The 22,757-nt window shown below is 35.1% G+C and overlaps 1 protein-coding gene across 4 annotated transcripts in view; it reads right to left on the reverse strand.

Annotated features, from left to right (window-relative positions):
- CCDC150 (coiled-coil domain containing 150) overlaps nucleotides 1-22,757 on the reverse strand; it is a 136,313-nt gene that overhangs the window by 97,041 nt on the left and 16,515 nt on the right. For all 4 annotated transcript variants that reach the window (XM_074215427.1, XM_074215429.1, XM_074215425.1 and 1 more), the window contains exons 6-9: nucleotides 19,540-19,656; nucleotides 16,252-16,378; nucleotides 12,570-12,613; nucleotides 11,169-11,261 (exon numbers count right to left, since the gene is read on the reverse strand). In XM_074215427.1, coding sequence (XP_074071528.1) covers nucleotides 11,169-11,261; nucleotides 12,570-12,613; nucleotides 16,252-16,378; nucleotides 19,540-19,656 — 381 coding nt within the window. The remainder of the gene's footprint in view (nucleotides 1-11,168; nucleotides 11,262-12,569; nucleotides 12,614-16,251; nucleotides 16,379-19,539; nucleotides 19,657-22,757) is intronic.

Here is a 22,757-nt window from a genome sequence, read left to right on the forward strand (position 1 = left end):
AAAAATTGGTTTCTCAGCTTCTAATTAAGGTTCATAAATCTGAATATTAGTCTTATCAGCTATAAATCTGAAGGCAGACTCTGTGTGAATTAGCCTGGTCTCCCTCAAATTGCATCTACAAGTTGACACTTTCTCCAGGTGCCAATAATTTGGATAAAGACCATCCTGAGAAGGTAAAAGGTAAAAAAATTCTTACCCTTTTGACACTATGGAAAGGGAGAAATCCCAATGTTTTATATGCCTAAAGCATATCTGATAACAACATAAAATATCAAGTGAGAAAAGGAGACTACTACTAATTGGATCTTTGTCAGTTCTGAAATAGACCTTATGAATGGGTAAGAGGATCATAATAACACTTTTATTAATATGTAACCTGATTGCTGAAAGTTTATGACTATGTGTTTTCTATAAATATTCTTCTCTCATTAAGTTCTGAGTAGAAATCTATAATGTCTTCCATCTATAGGGTTTTATGTTAAATCTTAGAGAATAAACTTGAATGGAGAATAAACTGATAGAGAATAAACTCTATAAGCTAAAATTACTTCTATTTTAAACCTAAATATTTGTTTTTACAATATAGCCATCCATACATCTATGTTTTGTGTGTGTGTGTGTGTGTGTGTGTGTGAATTTGACAAAGTAGTCAGGCATACAATAAACCTAAAAAAAGGAAAACTGACAGAAATAGAAAAAAATAATTGTAAGGGCATCCCCTGTTCATAGTTATGTTGTACAAATGCAGTAAAAAAGTCAATAATTCCAAATAGTTTTATACAGTTAAAGAAATTCCTGTTAAACTACTAATAAGCTACTTTCATAAAGATGTCATCAAATTCATATGAAAAAACACTGGGAAAAAAATTAATGAATAAAATGTATGAACTACATGGAAACTGAAAAACAATCTATTAACACATTAGATAAAAAAAATTTAAACAATGACAGAATACTCAAAGTCAATAGGTAGAATATCACATTAAAATGCTTGGGATGCAGCTAAAAATTTTCTTTGGGAGTGAACTTATATTACTAAGTACTTACATTAACAAAAAGAGAAAATAAAATAATAGGCATGCTCCTAAAGGCATTATAACAAGAATAAATTAATAAATGATCCTAGGAAAGTTTAAAAGCAAAACAGAAAATAAGGTCATAAAGGCAAGTACAGATTTAAATAGAACAGAAAATGAAAGGTTAATTTAGTTGACAAAATCAAAAATTAGTTTTTAAGACAAATGAAATAAATGTAAAAACAAACATTGGCAACTTTGCCAATAAAAAAGGGGGAAAAAAATGAAAACCCTTACAAAAGAAAAAACTCAAAAAATATCACTTAGGGGATTCAATATAGCATATTCTATCAAATAATAAAATTTAAAGGAAACAGATGACCCAGACACAAAAATATAAATAACCAAAGCTGGTTACAAGAATAAAAATCAATAATTTTAAAAGGTAATTCAACAGACAAAAATAAACACATCATCAAAAATTACTTACAAACTCAAATGGATTTTGATGAAATTCAAAAATTCAACCCACACTCTCCAATTATATGTGACTTTTGTCCATTTCTTTCCCAAAGTGCAACAATGATGATCCATACACATTCTGGAAGCCATTCTTACTTTTTCCTGATATTATCTAGGCACCAAGGGAGTACTATTGTTGTCTCCTTATTGCTAGCTCTTGCCAATAAAACAACTCACCTTCTTATTATACAGTTTCTAAATGTTTTTAACTCCTGTTGTTCTTCCTCTTAGTTCCTAGAAATTAAATGATGCAACCTGTGTATAGCTACCATTTACCTCTCCATAATCATCTCCATGATACACATTTTTAGGTTTTTAGAGGCAGAGGTAGTCCAAGTTTCACTGTCTTACACCTACACTGGAAATATAGGATCATTGGAAAGATGGGTCTTTGCTTTCATTGGAAGCTTGGGATCAGTTAAAGAGCTTTGAAATTTCCCCAAAGCTATCCAAACCACTCTCCTGCTCCTGTTTAATTCTGAGCTCAATTCCTCATCCACCTATAATGTTTGAATCATATACACATAATGGTAGAACAGCTTTACAGGGTGTTGATCTAATGTGTAGACATCCATCCATTTGGTCTTTCCTACATGGAAAAATATCAGTTAAAGACCTGTGTTTTTGATCAGTTGTGTTCAATTGCATAGGTCTCTGTGACCCCATTTGAGTTTTTCTTGGGAAAGGTATGTTCCTGCTGGAGTGTGTGTGTGTGTGTGTGTGTATTTGTTCTATGTCTTGTCTTGTGTAAGTGTCTCTTTTAGGGTCTGAGGACCCAGCTCAAGTTTTAAAAGAGGGTTAGCTGGGAGTTGGGCCCAGGAGCTTCAGAAGGTGGGGGAGAAAGAAGTAGTGTGCAGCAGCCCCCACGTGGAAATCAGCCCCTCCCTCACTGAGCCGGTGGTAGCTGTGCAAGGTGTGTAGAGTTAAGGGAAGGGAGGGGGGATTCATAAAGAGAAAAAGCTGTGCTTTGGGGAGAGTTTAGAAGAGTTTAAGAGAAGAGAAGGATTGAGAAGTTCTAGGAGGAAGATTTTTTTTTTTATCCTTACGAGTGTCTGAGAAAGATTCCATGCTTTCTCCCTGGGTTGGGGGAACGGGTGGTGGGTTGGATACTTGGTGGTCTCAGTCCCATCCACCATATTGTTAAGACTTGAATCCTAGACTGAGTCTACCTAAGTGCCTCACCCACCCATGGAGGGAGGGGGAGAGACAGGAGGGCTCAAGTGCTTAAACCTTAAAGGGAAAGATCCCTCCACAGGTGGGAGATGTGATTGGGAAAAAAAATCGAAGATCCAGGGGTTGACTCCTTTATTGAAAGGAAATCATGTTTAATTAATATCTGCTGGCCACGTGGCCTGAGTGATAACTTGTTTTATTTTTAAAGTTTCTGAACTAGAGTTTTGGAAAGCCCGATGAGGGTTTTAAAAGAGGGATACTACTGTTGTAACATTCTGACAAAATTTGTACAGAATGTGAGGAATTAAATAACCTAGATTGTTAAATTAGTTTTTTATTTTATTTTAATATTTTAATACTATTGTAACTTTTGCAAGGAGTTATGTGGTTTGGGATTTTAAACTCTTGTAACACCTTTGGGTTAAAGAAAAGTGGTCTTGTGTTACTAAGAAGAGAAATACCTAGGTTATCAGGGATATTTTACTGATTTCTTTGGGGGAAAAGCTCTGAATGGTTTTAATGTTGAGTTTAATAATGCTAATAATTGTACTTTTATTTTGGATAGAGATTCTGGAATGTGAATGCTGGATTCTCTGTATAACGTACTCTAAACTGTTGGAAAGTTTGTTGAATTGTAATTACATTGGGGTTTTAAATGGATCATGTATGAGATTGGATTCTGAGAATTTGGGTAAAGAGACAAAAGTGTAAAGAACATGGGATATTCATTTTGCTCTTGCTCTAAGGGAAATGAGATGTTTAAATAAGAATCTTAATGTTTAATGTATATTAGCAATGCACGTTTAATTTTAAAGAAGTCAAGAATGTGGACTTCTCTCTTGTTAACTGCAGGCAGCTGATGGGGGCTCTGAACAAATTGCACTTGTGGGTCCTATTGTAAGGTAACTTATTGATGTATAAGATGTTTTTATCAGTTATGTGATATTCTTCTGTAACTGCAAAGAGATTATATTTGCAATATTTAGTTATCTCTTGTGGATATGTTATTTAAATACTGTATTGTTAAAGCCTGGGATTAATGTGATTGCTTTAAAGGGCAATAAGGAAAATACGAAAAAATATAACCCTTTCTGGGATAGATCTGTGGGTTCATGAATAATTAATAATGGAGGAATTGCTTTGTACAATCTAGTAAATTGTATGTTACTCTGTTACTCTTATTGCTGCTCTGTTATAATGAAATTAATAACATGTTGGAAATTTAAGGTTACCTAAGATGTTTTAATGGTTTTAAAGAATTCTGAAAAGTAATTTGTATGTTAGGGGGCGGCTAGGTGGCTCAGTGGATACAGCACCGGTCCTGAAGTCAGGCTTCAGATACTTAGTGATTGCTTAACTGTGTGACCTTGGACAAGTCACTTAACCCCAATTGCCCTGGGAAAAATAACCATTTGTATGTTGAGGATGGATAGTAGGTAAATAAGTTTATGTGTAGAAGTTTCTAGCTATGTATGTGAATTGGGAATATTTTGGATCTCTATTATGTATATTCCAAAGCAGTGGTTGTTTGCTTTGATATAAGAAAGATAAACACAAGATAATTTGATGTTTCTCTGTTCAATCTCCTGGACAAAGGAGGCCTTTATTTGTTCTAAGATATAACATGCTAGAAGGAGGTTTCTCTAGCCAAGGGGAATCTGATATACCATCTTTATATACAGATAGAGTAGATATGATTTCAGAAAAAGGGATGTGTAGGAGACAGGCCTGTACGGCCAGTCATAGTTAGAATACCAGGTTTTAGGCAAAGATCCAGGAAGGATAATCGAGCTTTAGGTAGGGGTTTCATTATTTGCAACTCCATTAAGATTATAACTGGAAGTTCTAATTAGGTAAAACAACTATTTTAGATCACAGGACTTTTAATTTTCTCTTATGTCAGATACTAGGATGGTCAACAAAAAGAAATGCTGCTTGGTAAATGTCATGTTCTTGGAGCCAAGGAAGCCAATGGGCCAAGGATGTCAGATGACAGGGATGTGCAGCTGAAGGGGCAGCTTCTCAGTATGGCTGAGGTTGGACCCCTTTGACTTGATTTTCCCAAAATGACAATTGGATAATATATCACCTGGAAGAATAAATCTGGCCTAAGACATTTGACTTACCCATGTGACCTCTGCCTTGACACTGACATTCAATACTCATAAGGAAATTTCCTTTAATGTCCTGGAAAGTTTTAGGTAAATTAAATCTAATAGCCAAAGATGAGTTAGGTGTCTGGCTCTGACACCTGCTATCAGCTACATCCTCACATAGGAATTAAGTTTCCTTAGTTTTTGTATCAGAGGGGATATTCAGGTAAGAAAATGGAAAATTCTTAGAATAATTAGTTTCAAGTTCTAGTTTGAGAAAATGAGTATGAGTTAGATAAGTATACCTGGAAAAGGAAAATATGGGAATATTTGGGAAAAAAATTCATTTTGGTTAAGGATGTCATTATTGTAATGAGAGCAAAGGTTAAAATTGTTTTATATGAAGTCAGATGCTGGGTACTCTTAGAACAAAGGCTACTATTGAATGTATGTGTATGGAGCAAACTCCCAATGAGAATGATCACATTGACTCAAGCTTATGAGTTTGCTCATGTAGTAAAATACTAATGGAAGTTTGTGTTAAAAGTGAACTATGTGTGTCAATATGGCAATAAGACAAAATGTAAATTGTAATAAGTTCCAGAATCTCATTATTTTGTGATGGAAACGTGTTTTGATCTGAATAAGATGTTAATCAGTTTCTCTATGAGAAGACAAGGTCTCAAGGAGTCAGAGCTGGAGAGGACTTTTTTGGAACAGATTCAGAAGATGCTGAAGGACATTGGATACCTCCAAGGGAGGGGGAGAGGGAGAGGGAGAGGGAAAGGGAGAGGAGAGACTGGACCAGTTATCTCCACCACCTCTCATCTATGTGTACATTGTTTATCTGTAACTTCCACTTGACTCTGTGTGACATCCCTACTTATGCCCTTCTCCTTATGGAAAGGAGGAGGGGAGGCAGGGTGAAAATGTTCTCCATTGAGAAAGAAAGAGGGAGATTATTGGGTGGCATTATTATAGCTATGTGAGTCTGTATAGGGAATGAGTCCTATCTCTGATTTAGACAACAGCTTGGGAGGAGAGTCTAGCTGGCAGAAGTCAATGCCCAGTCTTTTGAACTTGCCATAGTTCACAGTTTGAGAATTGACTTGGGTACCCCTGGGTCTGGCCTAGATCTCAGTCCCTGGTCAGAGGTGCATAGTGGCACAGAATTCTGATCCAGAGGAGACACCGGTGACGTGACTGAGTAAGTTCAGGGTAACTTGTTTATAACTGACTGGCCAGGATATTTGCCTGGGAGTAGCAAATGTCTGGACATATCCAGAAGCAGGGTACATATATTCAGGACTCAAAAACAAGACAGGTGGCCTCAGACTCAGGTGGGATGAATGATGGTACCTGGATCCCTTGTAAAGATGGTCAAACTGGGGCATTTGTTAAGGGAAAGGGATTATGAGTCAGTATGGACTTGCAAGGAAAGTGCTAAAATGGCCATTTGCAAGAAAGATAATTTAAGGAACATCACTAGGTATATTCTTAAGGTTGATCCAATGGCACAAAATCAGGAATTTAGTTTGGATTTTGAAGCCAGGAAGTCCTTTCTAAAGACATTGGTATAAAAACCTGCAGTGGAAGGAGGTATAGCAACTTTGGAAATGTACCTATTATCATGATGATTATATGGCCTATTTAAGAGGGCCACTTGGAAGTAAAGAGGAGCAATGAGTATTATCCATTTGTTGGAAACTATTCCTGGAAGACCAACTAGCACTAGAGGGACATTATTTTATTTGTAGGACTCCTGCCTAGACCCAGTTGTCCAAAGAGTTAAGACTTAAGGGCCTACTACCTGGGCACAGGATGGGAGTTGGGGCTATGGAACCCCAGTTTATATTCTGAATAGACTAATAAGACTCCAAATTGTAGTGGAAAAATTACCAATCACACAGCTAGGGTCTTGGACTTGCTGGCTGACCAAACAAAAGAGGCGAGTATTCAACATAGCTTGGTACTAGATTACCTGTTGGCTGAGGGAGGAGGCTGTGGTAAACTGAACTTGTCAAGCTGCTGCCTAAAGATAGAAGACAATGGGCAGGTGGTAAAGAAGATAACCAGTGATATTAGAAAGTTGGCACAAGTTCCAGTCCAAACCTGGACAAGCCCATTTAGTACCTCTTGGATGTATTGGTTTACTGGTTCATGGTTCAACAGTTACTGGGTATCTTACTATTGGCCCTAAGTGGGAGAATCCTATTAGCTGTGTGTGTCTCCCATGTATGATCCAGTTAATAACTCAAATAGTACAAGATTTTATCAGTAAATTAGGACTGGTGTATGGCTCTAATAAGGAAGAGATAAAGATATTGATAGGGAAAGTCAGTCCTATCTAGGATGAGGATTGTGAATTAATCTGAGGAAGACACTGCTGGTGAAGTGTGAAGACCAAGTTGTTATTAAAAAGAAAAGGGGGGAGTTGTGAGAAATGTACAGTGTTGGTCTTCACAGGGTGTGGAGGGGTGCCCTTAGGGAATCCATTACAAAGGGGAAATGGCCCAGCCAATCAAAAGAGTGGAAGAGTTTTCCTAATCCCATTCCAGGGATACCAAACCCCAAACTGATTCTCAACAGGTCAAGAGTGACCTAGAGATCTTGACCTAATGCTACTGAGTTTTTGCAATTAGGTAATTTAATATTAACCCACACATCCCCTATGACAATTGGGGTTCATTAGCATATCATGTGTCAGATACTGGGGGGGATCAAATTAGGGGCATGTCATGGAATGGGTGGACTTCTTAGATTGTAACTCAAACTCGGAGAGCCTATGAACATCCAAGAGGGAATGGAAAGAGTTTCTGAAGACCATAAATTACCTGACTTTGAAGACTAATTCATGCCTTATGCCTAGGAGTGAGGTACCCATATCTTGTAAGATGTATCTTGCAAGGTTGGTGAATAAATGTACAATTTTCTCTCACTCTAGCAGGTTTTTATTTTCATTCATTTATAACACTGTAGTTCTTTCATCTCTATCCTTGAGGGGCAGCTAGGTGGTCAGTGGATAGAACACCAGCCCTGAAGTCAGGAGTACCTAAATTCAAATCCAGCTTCAGACACTTAATAATTATCTAGTTGTGTGGCCTTGGGCAAGCCATTTAACCCTATTTGCCTTGCAAAAACCAAAAACAAACAAACAATTCTATCCTTGAATTCTCTTAGGATGACTTCATTTAGTTGGATATCTGATTTTATCCTTAAACCTTTCTTTTCCTCATGAAATAATATTACTTTTAATCATTCATCACAATTATATTGGAAATGAGTCTGTATTCAATCTTATATTGCCTTGTAGCCATCTTTCTCTCTTAAACAACAAAGTCAAAAACCTACTTGATGACTAAGGTAATTTCTGTACATTTTTGATACTGTGATATTGCATATATACTGTTTAAACTTCTAGATGACATTTTTAAAGTCAGTTTTTAATCATTTTAAGTGTCCACTTCCTACTTTTTCTTTTCAAATTTTTTCGGGATTAGCTGTTTCAATTGTATGCTTATCTTTTTTTCTCATTGTTCTTCTTGTAATTTTATTTTTTTTAATTTTTATTTATTTAAGGCAATGGGGTTGTGATTTGCCCGAGGTCACATAGGTTAAGTAATTATTAAGTGTCTGAGGTCACATTTGAACTCAGGTCCTCTTGATTCCAGGGCCAGTACTCTATCCACTGTGACAACTAGCTGCCCCTCTTCTTGTAATTTTAAAAAATTCTTACCTCATTCCTGATGGGTCCATGAGCTAACTGTATACATCTCAGAGATAACTTTTTTCCTTTTAACATTTTGTTTGCCAGTTATATACAATAGTAATATGTACCTATAATTTTTTGGTAAAGTTTTGAATTTTACAATCCCCCCCCCAAGGTTGTCTGATAGTCTCTACATTGTTTCCATGCTATACATTGATGTAAATTGAATGTGTTATAAGAGTAAACCCCTCCCCCACCACCAGAAGATGAGAATCCTCTAGAGAGGAAAAAAAATTGTATTTCAATCTGTGTTCAAATTTCAATGGCTCTGTCTCTGGGGTGAGTTGCCTTCTTTATCATAAGTCCACCAGAGAAATTGCTTCAATATTTTTCTCACAGTTACTATTACTAGCTGTACCTCCACTCTTTCTCCCCACTCTCATTTATTTTATTCTCTCTCACCTTTCATCCTGGCCCTGTCCAAAAGCGTATTGAATCTGAGTACCCTCTCCCTCAATCTTCCCTCTATTCTATGACCTATTCCCCCCTTCCCTTCGCCCAATTCCCCCTTATCCCATCCCTTTGTATTTTTCTCTAGGGTAAGATAGATTTCCTCACCCTATTAAGTGTGTATGTCATTTCTTCTCTGAGCCATTTCTGATGAGTATGAAAGCTCAGTCATTCCCTCTTGCCTTCCTACTTTCCACTCTATTGAAAAAGCTTTTTCTTGACTCTTATGTGAAATTTCTTAGCTTCTTCTTCATCTCCTTTTCCTTCTTCCCAGTACTTTCCTTTATCACCCACTGACTCCATCTTTTTACTATATTATACCATTATGTTCTGCTCCTTCCTGTGCCCTGTCTGTATATGCTCCTTCTAACAGCTCTTATGAGAAAATCCATATGAATTATCTATATCTTCTTTCCGTGCAGGAATACAAACAGTTCAATATCATTAAGTTCCTCATAGTTAGTCCTCTCCTACTCCTTCTATGGTTCACCAGAGTCACTGATATCCTTGGGATAGTCTACTTCCTGAGTGAATCCCTTGGGACAAACTTTCTGTTTAGCTCTGGTTATTTCAATAGGAAAGTTTGAAAGTCCCCTGTTTCATTGAAAGTCCATCTTTTTCCCCTGAAAGAGAATGGTCAGTTTTGCTGGGTAGCTGATTCTTGGTTGTAAACCAAGATCTTTTGCCTTCTGGAATATCATATTCCAATCTCTATGAGCCCTTAATGTAGATGCTGCCAGATCCTGTGTAATCCTGATTATGGAGCCTCGGTAGTTAAATTGTTTGTTTCTGGCAGATTTTAGAATTTTCTCTTTGATTTGGGAGTTTTGGAATTTGGCTATAATATTCCTGGAAGTTTTTCTTTTGGGATCTCTTTCAGGAGCTGACCAGTGAATTCTCTTGATTTCTATTTTACCCTCTGCTTCTAGGATCTCAGGGCAATTTTGCTGTATTATTTCTTGAAAAATGAAGTCTAGGTTCATCTGATCATGGCTTTCAGATAGCCCAATAATTTTTAAATTATTTCTTCTGTATCTGTTTTCAAGGCCAGTTGTTTTTCCAATGAGATATTTCACATTTTCTTCTAATTTTTGGCTTTTTTGGAAGAGTTTTATTTCTTCCTGATTTCTTGCAAAGTCATCAGCTTCCTTCAGTTCTATTCTGCATTTGAAGGAGTTATTTTCTTCAGAGAGCTTTTTTATGTGGGAGAAGATTGTTATAGAATCCTACCATTCTGTAAGGTTAGTTTGGTTGACTGGTTGATTTTAGAAAAACATGGGATGAATTGCATGAAATAATGAAAAATGAAGTGTGCTAAATCAAAAGAATATTGTATATAGTAATAGTAATATTCTTTGAAGAGTAATTGTGAACAACCAAGTTATTCTGAATACTGTAAGTAATCAAATCAACTATAGAGTACTTAGGAAGGAATTATTCACCTTCAGAGAAAGGACAGATAGAAGTACACATGGTATAGTTTTACTTGTATTCATAAATCTGTGTCAAATGCTGGCTTTCTTTAGTGCCAAGCTGAAAAGGTAGGGGGGCAGAGTTTAGAACTCAAAAGATAATAAAAAAAAAATAAATGAAACTTATTCTAAAAAAAGAAAGTAGCTGACAGTTATGCAAAGTTAAAGAAATCTTTAAGGAATTAGATTTTGGGGAAGTATTGAATTTACATAATCATCATGAATAGAATTTAACTAACCAGGGGTTAGTTAAATGAATACTCATCCCTGAACTCTCTTATTTAATAAAACTAATCACCAACTCAAAGAAAGTTCTGCCACTTTTACTTGTCTGACCTTGGACAAATATTTAACATTTTTTGGCCATCAATTTATTTATCTATAAAATGAAGGGGTCTAGACCAGATGACAGCTAGGGACTCTTCCCACTCTAAATCTATGACCCTGGGGCAGCTAGGTGACAGAGTGGATAGAGCACTGATCCTGGAGTCAGGGGGACCTGAGTTCAAACTTGGCCTCAGACACTTAATAATTACCTAGCTGTGTGACCTTGGGCAAGTCACTTAACCCCATTGTCTTACAAAAAAACACACACAAAAAAGCAATCTATGACTATGATCCTATGAAAGGGAAAAATGAAGAAGAGTATTTTAAGAAAAGTCATGTTAATTACCTGTACTTGTTTTGCTATTTCTCGAAGGGATGCCATCTCAGATTTTAAATGTGCATTTTCTTTACGCTCTTGGCTAAAAGACAAGTGCAAAGTCTATAAAAGAACAAATAAATAAAATTTCTTTTGTGACATGTAAAGATTCTTCTGTTAACGTTTACCTGCTCATCTTCATAGCCTATGTTTTAGGTGTTGCTCCCATTATTATAAGATATAGTCTGTTACCATCATTTCAGGATTAGCTAAATCTTACTCTATACTATCACAAAAATATTTCTTAGGTGGGCTCTTTAAAAAGTTTTGTGGGGGCAGCTAGGTGGCGTAATGGATAAAGTATCAGGGTCTAGACTAGATGACAGCTAGGGACTCTTCCCACTCTAAATCTATGACCCTGGGGCAGCTAGGTGACAGAGTGGATAGAGCACTGACCCTGGAGTCAGGAGGACCTGAGTTCAAACTTGGCCTCAGACACTTAATAATTACCTAGCTGTGTGGCCAAGCTACTTAACCCCATTTGCCTTGCAAAAACCTAAAATAAATAAAAAATTATTTATCAAATGATTTTAGAATAGCAACTAGAGGGGATTTGATTTTACATTTGATTTAACTGAATGCTCAATTCTCATTATTCCCCTTAATTTTTAATCTCTAAAATAAGGTTTCATACTTTTATGTAACATGTACTAATGTCAATATGTACCTTTAGAACCCCTCACCATACAAATTCCAAATCCCAATTAAATTCTCTTTCTAATAAGGTTATAAGTAAGTTTAAGTCACTATGCAGAATGGAAAAGCCAAAACTGTTTGCTTGAGAGAAGCAACTGAGTGAGGAAGAGTGAAATAATATGATTTCATGATTAAAAAAAAATCCTGGTTATTTTTAAGGTGGTACACTTGGGGGGGGGGGATTCAAACTCTCAAATCCTTAAAAAGAAGGCAAAAACAAGTGGGTAAACTTAACAGATCAAGAATTACCTCTCTGTTACCCCAGAAGAAAATTGTCTCATAGAGGATAGGTCTGATCTAATTAGGTTAGGCAGCAATTCTAGGAAAAAAGTGTACATCCATAATCTCACTTCTTATTATATGGGGAGACAAAAAAGTTGTGGTAATTATGGTATTACATTGTGAAGTTTTGGTGGATGGAATACTGTGAAATTTAGGGGAAAAAACAGAAATACACTTTTTAAAAAAAAAATCACAATAGCTATTGCTTCTGTATATATTGTTAACTTGACAACAGTCCTGAATGCACTCTTATCACTTATTAACATTTAGCAGACTATTTTCTGAAGCATTAGTGGGAGATTCAGCAAAACTCAAAGCAAAGTCTAAAAGGAAATCAAAATTACTTAGTGAAGGGAAGAAATACCCTTTGTTTTCTAATGATTTGTAACTTGCCTTTCCATCTTCAAATAGCTGGGAAATGATGTTTTCTTTGGATTCTAAAACAATAAAAGAAAACCATTTTCAATAGTATCTTTGAATTATATAGTATTTTTCCTCTGAAAATACCCTTTCTAAAATTTTTTCTGTAATGAGAATTTGTATTATTTGTAATCACAAGCAAAAAGCTATAATTTGGTACGCAATCTATGTAGAAAGGAGTTTGCTCTGTAAGTCAGATTTTTAAATTATCATTCAAAAGCTCTATTCACTAAAATAATTTTAAAACATTATGCAATGGATAAGCCCTTAACTTTAAACAGTAATTTAACTCTGGAAATAAAATCTTGCTATATTATTTTTGATTCCTATTATTAATGGTACTAAATTACATAAGACAATTTAAAAACCTTATCTTATTTCCTGAGGCTAGTTTCTATCCATTACATCATGCTGTCTCTCCTGGATGCTTCCTATTTCTGAGAGGTGTGACTATTTTTGAGAGGAAAAAAAAATCTATGAATAATTTTTTGTTTTGTTCCGATAGGAATTCATTTCACTGAATCTAAAGGAAATACCTTGAGAAAACTAGAACAGATTTTTCTTAACATGTGCAAATAATTAGGTTCAAGACTTAAAACTATACTATCCCCAATAATCCTAAATCGTAATCTTGAATAAATAAATTTGAAGTATATGAGTTTACCGTTATAGTATATGGAAGAAAAAACTTTCAAGTAAATAAACAGTATAAAGAAGATTGTAAGGGAATGTTTAGTTTACTTTATTTTTTTAATATTAACAGAATTAATATTTATCAAATGCCTATATATTCAAGACACTGAATCCTGGCTCATATTTTGTTCATCCTTTGATTTCTTTTTTATTGTTCTTTGAATTTTACAATCCCCCCCCCAATCTTGCTTCCCTCCCTCCATCCTCCACAGAAGGCAGTCTGATAGACTTTTACATTGTTTCCATACTATACATTCATCAAAATTGAATGTGTTGACAGAGAAATCATATCCTTAAGAAAAAAATAAAATATAAGAGATAGAAAAATTACATAAGATAACTTTTTTTAATTAAAGGTAATAATCTTTGCTCTTTGTTTAAAGACCACAATTCTTTTTTTGGATACCTATAGTATTCTCCATCGCAGATACCCTAAAATTGTCCCTGATTGTTGCACTGATGAAATGAGCAAGTCCATTAAGATTGATCATCAATCCCATGTTGCTGTTATGGTGTACAATGTTCTTCTGGTTCTGCTCATCTCCCTCAGCCTCATTTCATGCAAATCCTTCAGGCTTCTTTGAATTCCCATCCCTCCTGGTTTCTAACAGAACAATAATGTTCCATAAAGTATATATATACTACAATTTGTTTAGCCCTTCCCCAATTGGTAGACATTCACTCAGTTTCCAATTCTTTGCCACCACAAACAGAGCTGCTATGATTAATTTTGTACAAGTAATCTTTTTTTACCCTTCTTCATGATCTCTTCAGGGTACAGACCCAGTAGGGTATTGCTGTGTCAAAGGGTATGCACATTTTTATTGCCCTTTGGGCATAATTCCAAATTGTTCTCCAGAAAAGTTAGATGAGTTCACAGCTCCATCAACAATGCATTAGTGTTCCAAATTTTCCACATCCCTTCTAACATTGATCATTGTCCTTTCTGGTCATATTGGCCAATCGGAGAGGTATGAATGGTGCCTCAGAGATGTTTTAATTTGCATTTCTCTAATCAGTAATGATTTAGAGCATGACTATGGATCGCTTTGATTGCCTATCTGTAAATAGCCTCTGCATATCCTTTGACCATTTGTCAATTGGAGAATGGTTTTTTTTTTATAAATTGAACTCAGTTTTCTATATATTTTAGAAATGAGTCCTTTGTCAGAAATACTAATTGTAAAAATTGTTCCTCAATTTACTACATTTCTTTTGATCTTGGTTGTGTTTGTGCAAAATCTTTTTAATTTAATGTAATCAAAATTATCTAATTTGTTTTTAATGATGTTCTCCATCTCTTCCTTGTTCATAAACTGCTTCCCTTTACATAGATTTGACAGATAAACTATTCCTTGATCTCCTAGTTTGCTTGTAATATTTATGCCTAAATCCGGTACCCATTTTGATCTTATCTTGGTATAGGATGTGAGATGTTGGTCTAAACCAAGTTTCTGCCATACTAACTTCCAATTTTTCCAACAGTTTTTTATCAAAGAGATATTTTTTTATCTAAGAAGCTATACTCTGGCTTTATCAAACAGTACTATAATCATTTTCTGCTATCTCTTTTGCACCTAGTCTATTCCACTGGTCCACCACTCTATTTCTTAGCCAATACCAGAGTTTTGATGACTAATGTTATATAAGTTAGACTGGTAGGGTTAAGCCACCTTCTGTTGCATTTTTTTCATTAAATCCCTGGATATTCCAAACTTTTTATTTCTCTGTATGAATTTACTTACTTTTTTCCCCCTAGTTCATTAAAGTGATTTTTGAAGTTTAATTGGTAAGGCACAAATAAGTAGTTTAATTAGGTAGACTTGTCATTTTTATTATATTAGCTTGGTCTGTGCATGAGCAGTTGATATTTTGCCCAGTTATTTAAATCTAATTTTATTTAAGTAAGTGTTTTATAGTTGTTTTTATACAGTTTCTAAATCTGCCTTGGCAGGTGGACTCCCAAGTATTTTATATTGTCTGAAGTTACTTTAAATGGGATTTCTCTTTCTAGCTCCTGCTGCTGTATCTTGCTAGTAATATATAGAAATGCTGAGGATTTATGAGGGTTTATTTTATATCCTGTGACATGTTTAGCTTACTTTAAATAATTTAGAAAATATTTGCTCTTTAGAGCAGTCAGCCAAAGTGATCTTTTGTTAGCTTAATTAGTCATTACTACATATACAAGGAATCATACAATTTCATAACTTCAAGTACATTAACAATCATTTAGTCAACTTTTTATGTATAAAGAAACTGAAACTCAGTAGGACTGACATCTTCAAAGTCATGCATTTTAGCAATGTATTAAAGTCAAGATAGCTCTTTCTAAAGAGAGAGTAGCATATTTAGTTTAGTTGTTTTTGTTTTTGGCAAGGCAATGGGGTTAAGTGACTTGCCCAAGGTCATAGAGTTAAATAAGTATTAAGCATCTGAGGGTCACATTTGAAATCAGGTTCTCCTGACTCCAGGTGCTCTATCTACTGCATCACCTAGCTACCCTGCATATTTAGTTAAAGTCATGGATTCATATCCTGGCTCTGCCAACCAAATTATATCTTTTTCTAGAGGCACACACTGAACAGTACAACAGTAGGCATACACTTAGCAATCAGTCAACACTTGCTGATTGATTGCAGAGGGATATCAGAAGTGAAATGCAGGACCTTATAACACATATATGTTCTAGGATATGGCCATATTTTATAGCATGACTAATATGGAATGCAGGTAACAGTGGAGGATGAAGAAGAATTTAGATCAATGAGACAAAGAACTTTAGGTCCATGGAAAAATCAGATACTAGAGACCTCTCAGAGAATTTAGGATCCTTTATGAGTATAAATATAAATATAAAAAATAAAAGGAATTAGCTATTTAAGTACTTCAACACAAAGATCTTTCTTTGAAAGATCTTATCAGTTCAAAATAGTCTGATCTATAAAGTGTCTTTTCATACTTAGCTCAGTCCTCAGCTTTAAATAATCAGACTGTAGTTGTGCTGTTCGTTGCTGTTCCTGATGTAACTGTTCTTCAGTGGTCTCTGTATTTTCTCTCAGGTTTAAGCAGTCTTGTAGAACTTTTACCTGAGATAGGAAAAATCTCATTTTTATGAAGTAAAAAAAATACTTAAACTATTATGGGCAAATTTCAACTCTTAATATCTTTCATAATTATTCTGTAGTCATGATTTTCTTTATAACTAGTAATAAGATCTTGAGTTAGTCATTTTGACCTCTGTAAACCTTTATGCCTTCATCTGTAAAATGAGGGTGATACACAAGAAGGTCTATTATGTCCTTTTCAACTTCTAAATTCTGTAAAATAAAATGAATGTGTAGATATGTATTATCTAAAAACTTCAACAGGGGCGGCTAGGTGGCGTAGTGGATAAAGCACTGGCCCTGGAGTCAGGAGTACCTGAGTTCAAATCCGGTCTCAGACACTTAATAATTACCTAGCTGTGTGGCCTTAGGCAAGCCACTTAACCCCATTTGCCTTGCAAAAAAAAAAAAAAACAAACTAAAAAAAAATAAAAACTTCAACAGAATCCAAGGTCCACAACAGTGAACCTGTGCTAGTTGATAAATAATACAATGAACTGCAAGCATTAGAATTGGTGTCAGGGACAATTCAAATTTGAATCTTACTTCAGATACTTGGAATCCTGAACAATTCTTTTACAGCTTTTGGACTTCAGTTTCCTCATCTTTACATGAGAGGGTCCCCTTCCTGCTTTAATCTATGGTCTGAGGATACATGATCAAATTGCTGAGTGAATTTAAACTATTTTTCTAATTCTATCATGATAAAGAAAAAACTAACATTTTATATAGTGCTTTTAGGTTCACAAAGTACTTTTCCACATATTCATATTTGATCTCCACAACAATGCTGTGAGTTAAGTACTATTATTTTCCCCATTGTAAAGCTGAGGATGCCGAAGCCCAGAGAAGTTAAGTGCCCCTAGGATCTAACAAATATTCTAAATTTTGAGGAAGCAGATTTTAAAGGGTTCTGAGGAAAGATGGGTAGAGGTGGACTGAACTAAAATGATAGAGGGCAAGTCAACTTAGCAGGACCAGGAAGATGTTCAAGACAAAGAGAATCCCCTCTAATGAGGTGGGGGAAATGAGATATGTCTGAATACATTGAGTTGGTGCACAGGGAATTCATCTAAACAATTTTGATTTAAAAAACAAATATATAGTAAATGGGAGCTAGGTCAAGCAATAGGTGATGATGAGCACAAAAAGGTGACATTTTCCCATAAAATTAATGCCAAGACTGAGTTTGAGGCTATGGAGATAAGCTTCAAACTGCAAAAAGGGGTTTGCTTTGGCTTTTTTGTTTGTTTGGCTAAGTTGAGGAAAAAAGGAGGATCAAAGAAGGGGCAGCTTCTGTGCTTGGGTTGGACAGGACACTGATAAATGAAAGTATAAAGAAGGCAGAGCTCCTTCCCTCTTATTTTCTATTTTCTCTACAAAAGAGAACAACTTTTACACTGGAAAGAATAGAACATTAATGATCTAGAGAGCATATCTGAGATAAAGAGACAATAAGTGAACACTAGCTGCTTTTGATGAATTCACAGGTACCCTGATAGAGATGTACACCTGGGCAAAAAGGCTAATGCAATTGTAGAACCTTGTCAGTGATATTTTTACAGAAAGCAATTAATGCCATAATATTGAAGAAGGGCAAATGCTATTTCAGGTTTCTAAAAAGAAAAAGAGAATAGTCTCCAAAGTTTAGGCCAGTTAACTTGACTTTGATTCTTAAAAAAATTGTAGAAAATATCATTAAGGAGAGGGTTGGTGAACACTTAGAAAATGAAGCAGTGGTCACAGAGATGTTATGCCAGACTAACCTCATTTTCTATTTTAATAGATATACTAAACTGTGGTAGTGTTATGGATGTCATATAAATACATTTTTGCAAGGCTTTTGATAAATCATCTCAGTATAAAAAATGAAGAGATACAGATCAGATGATAATATAATCATATGGATTACAATAGTTTAGATTGTCAGATCAAAGAGTAGTTATTAAAAGTTCAGTGAAAACTTTGCAGGTCTTCATTGGAATATCCCAATGTGCTTCATTTTGCTATTTAACAATTTTAGCTGATGATCTAAATAAAAGCACACAGATGGTCTAATCAACAAATTTGTATATCACAAAAAAATCTCTTAATCTCTTTGGAACACAATGGCTATGTTTTTTTGGTATCCCTGGGACTTAGCACAGTGCCAGGAACATTGCTAGTTAACTGACTGACCTTGAGTGACCAAGTCACTCAAGAAAAGATATTGACAACTTAGAGCATGGGGCTAAATCTAATAAGATGAAATTCAGTGGGGATAGATGCACACATATAAGATAGAAAAGGCATGGTAGGATGGCAGTTTGTCTGAAAAATATCTGGAGATTTTTAGAGGATTACAAGGTCAATATGAGTCTACCATGGGATAGGGCATACAAAAAAATTAATGTAATCTTGGATTGCAGAAAGAGGAGCATATCTTCCAGGAACAATGAGGTGATAGTACCCCTGCCCTCTGCTACATCATACCTCACCTCCAGTCTGTTCTAATTTAAGAAGAGCATTGATCAAATAACTGGAAAATGTCCAGAGGAAGGGGAAGGGCCCTAAGTCCATGATGTATGAGTATTAGTTGAAGAAAATGGGGATGTTTAGTTTGAAGACAAAAATAAAAGATCCATGGGAAACGTGGAGCTGTGTTCAAGAATTCAAAGAGCTAACATATCAAGAGATGTTAAGCCTGATACATTTAGTACCAAATAAAATCTTATTTGCCTGGAGTTTTCTTATTGGTCTTCCTTATATCAGTCAGTAAACTCATAATTAAAGATTTGCATAATGTTAAGACTAGAAGAGCCTTTAGAGACTATTTAAATAAGAAAACTTTTCTAAAGACCTAAGACTTGCCCAAAGAGATAGGCTCATGAAACAGTAAATAGCACATCCAGAACTTAAACCCAAGTCTTCTGCCTCAAGTGCTTGCTTTTCTTCCTTTATACCATGTTGTCTCCAATATGTTTACTATGACAGAGAAAAAAAACTTGAATAAAATTGTTTTCAGAGTATTATTAAAGGAAAATGAATGATTATTAACTCTAGGCAAAATTATGAACATTTCTAAGGATTTAGATAAGTAGTACATTTTCTTCCTAATTGACTTCATCATAAAAATGAACAGAAGAATCCTGATTCTCACCTACCTGTCCTCGCTCCAACTCAACTGTTGTTTCCATATCCTGCACTCTGTAGAGCTGAGCTGCTAGGGATTCCTCAAGAGATTCCTGAAGATTCTTCTCCTGAGATGGCTGTTCCCTTAGCTACAAGGCAACACAGATATTAAATCACCGAAGACTAACTGAAGATCATATTGACTTGGAAAAATTAATAAAATAACTGTCACCAGTTCACCACATAATACCACCTTATCAACACTCTATAATTCAGAAATTTTGTTTCTTTGTAATAGAATAAACTGAGTCAGCCACTTACTACTGATTTGACCTTGAGCAGTCAGTTAATGCCTTGAGCCTCAGTTTAAGGGGTTAGGATTAGATAGCTGAAGTTTCACTTCTAAATTCTATGATTTAGAAAATAAAAAATGTAAGCAGATGACTTAATTTTGAGCTTATTATGAAAGTATCCTAGGTACTCTTATCTTGCTCCCTTACTCTGGAGAAGGCTAAAAGAACCAGAACTCTCATTTATCAAAGTAAACAAAAGTCACTGATATTGTATTAAAACCTCCATTTGAATGGTGTGCACTTTCAACCTATCCAAGGAATTTGTTAGAAATACTGGTCAAATATGGTTTAATCTGGTTAAATATAATTCACAACTATTCTTGCTATTTTGAGTTCTATTTTCATTATTCACAAGCTTAAGACACACATATTTGTATTTGAAAAACATGAATTTCCCTAATTAAGCCTAATAATTTAGAATAGGAATAAAATGCCTAGGAAATGTTTTAAAAAAGGAAATTTTAGGTTAATTATAATACTAGGGTATTTCTTTTCAAGGTAATTTCATTCAACACACTTTTGATTTAGAGCTATATTATACTTATTAAATTGAGTATTAGACAATGGAAACATCTAAAAGAGCATTCTGGGTCACTTTTATAAGTTCAGAAAGCTCTAGAAATATATAAATATGATTATCTTAGGCTACTATGCTTTTAATAAGACTTATTTGTTTTGGAGGGAAGTGATGCTGGATTCTCCGAGGGCACATCATGACAAGCAAGTTTTAGTAAGTTCCATAAAGTTTCAAAAACAAAGCACTTTGCCTGCAACCATTTTGTGTAAATATGATGACCTCTAAAGTGAGAAAAGTGAAGTTCAGTATGGTTATTTGCCATACAGGAATCCAGTACAATGTAAGCTCTTTAAAGGTAGAAATTTTTTGTAAGCACAGTGTAGGTACTTAGCATATGTTTGTTAATATAAACAAGAATTTAAGTCAATAGTTTTCTGATTCCAATTTCCATCATCTTTCATTATATCATACTGTCTCTTATTAATGATCTCCCTTGCTATAAATTATCACAATTTCTAACAGTTGCCCCTCCCTTACCTTAATGCTTTTATCTGTAAACCACTGTGAAATAGGGGGAAATGAGGTTATGACTGGAGTCCTGAAATCATGCTTATTAAAATGGTAACCTTAATTTTTACACATAAACTTAAAAATAAAAATCTATCTCAGGAGCCATTCCATGCTTCTCCTAGGTAAACTGCAGAGGTTTTATACTAACTACTTTCCTTGGAGATCAGAAAATGTCTTTTTTGAGTATTCCTGATATTACTATATAAGAATATTAATGCTGAAAGGTATATTAGAGATGATTTAGCCCATTTTCCTAAGTTGATAGATAAGGAAACTGAGGTCTGGAGAAAACTTGTGATGCAAAAAGTTAGACATCTATTTAGTGGCAGAAAATTAGTAATCAGGTCTCCTGACTTCTCATTTCAATATATGGTCAATTCTGCTATAACTCAACATATATATTCCTAAAAATCATCCTGCTTTGAAAAATTAAGCAACAGAAATCACAAGACTTTAGGGGGGGAAATAGAGTTAGGGCACAATACTCAAATACTCTGTCAGTGACACCCAAAAAAGATAGGAAACTAAAGAACACAGTAGTACAATTTTATGTAAGTCAAATAAGAAATTCATAAATGCTACAATAATTAGTGATGGTATCAGCTTCATCAGGCTGTTCCTTAGCTTGGCACCAGTCTAGGGAAGTTGGTAGCTACAGCTGACAATGATCTTGGTGGACAGCAATTCTAGGGGTAGGAAGTAGGGGTTAGGTGAGTAGAGGAATTCATGGATTTGAATCAATTCTCTTCTGCCCACAGCTCCTACTGCTAAGAAGATATACAATATGAAAAAGACATGTTGTTTGCTTGTGGAAGTATTATGAGAAAGGTTTACAGATTGTTATTGTGAAGCATTGTTACCTAACCTTGCCCAATGACACCCCGAAGTTAGTAGATGGTTGATGTATACACCTATGTGTGCATTGTAGTAGGTTCAGCTGGTTGCGGTTTTCTTTTTCTTGCTGACAAAGTTCATAGTATACCCAAATTATTACTTAACATATCAATTTTGTTGGAAATGCATTCACTTTTTAAAAAGCAATTGTTATTGCAGAACAGTACCATGATGCCTCAAAGCTATGTCCTAGATGACTGTTAACATCTGAAGTCTATCCACCTCATTGGCATGGGGAACTGATTGCACCTATGATTTCCCTATGATATCTCAAAAAGAATTGGTATACAGCCATGTCCTGATAAATGCAAATGATGAATTCAGAAAAGTACTTGTAACTATTCAAATTTGCATTCTATATTTCCATTGGAACCAATTGTCATATTTCATACAATTACAACTTTTATTGGCATGAATTTAAACAACTGAGATCATTTCATTAATCAGGTTCTAACTGTAAATATTTTCATATCTATGAGTCCTTTTCTTCTTTTATTTTTTTGAGACATAGGTTTAGTAATGGTTGGTTGGTTGGTTCTTGTCATTCTCTATCAAAGAAGATCAAAATGACATCACTATGTTTGAGACAAATTACAGTGTGTCCTACTTTGGATGATCAGAACAATACAAACTTGAAATGCTCTACCACAGGTTGGGCACAAATAGTCCATATGTACACCAAGGGTGGATACTCTAAACTTCCAGATGTCATGTTTCCTTTGAGCTGCTTCAATTCTGCCTTCCTCATAGAGCACAAAACCCTCTCTGATGAGGGTACACCCTCATGCTGGGAGGTCCTGTGCCAGTGTCTCTCATGCTGTACAATCAAATCGAAAGTTCTTCAATGAGACCTTCAGGGCATCTCAGTATCTCTTTTTCTGGCACCCTTGTGAGTGCTTCCCTATGTGAGTTCTCC

This window comes from Macrotis lagotis, chromosome 1 (assembly GCF_037893015.1).
Source record: "Macrotis lagotis isolate mMagLag1 chromosome 1, bilby.v1.9.chrom.fasta, whole genome shotgun sequence".
In the NCBI taxonomy this organism is placed as follows: domain Eukaryota; kingdom Metazoa; phylum Chordata; class Mammalia; order Peramelemorphia; family Peramelidae; genus Macrotis; species Macrotis lagotis.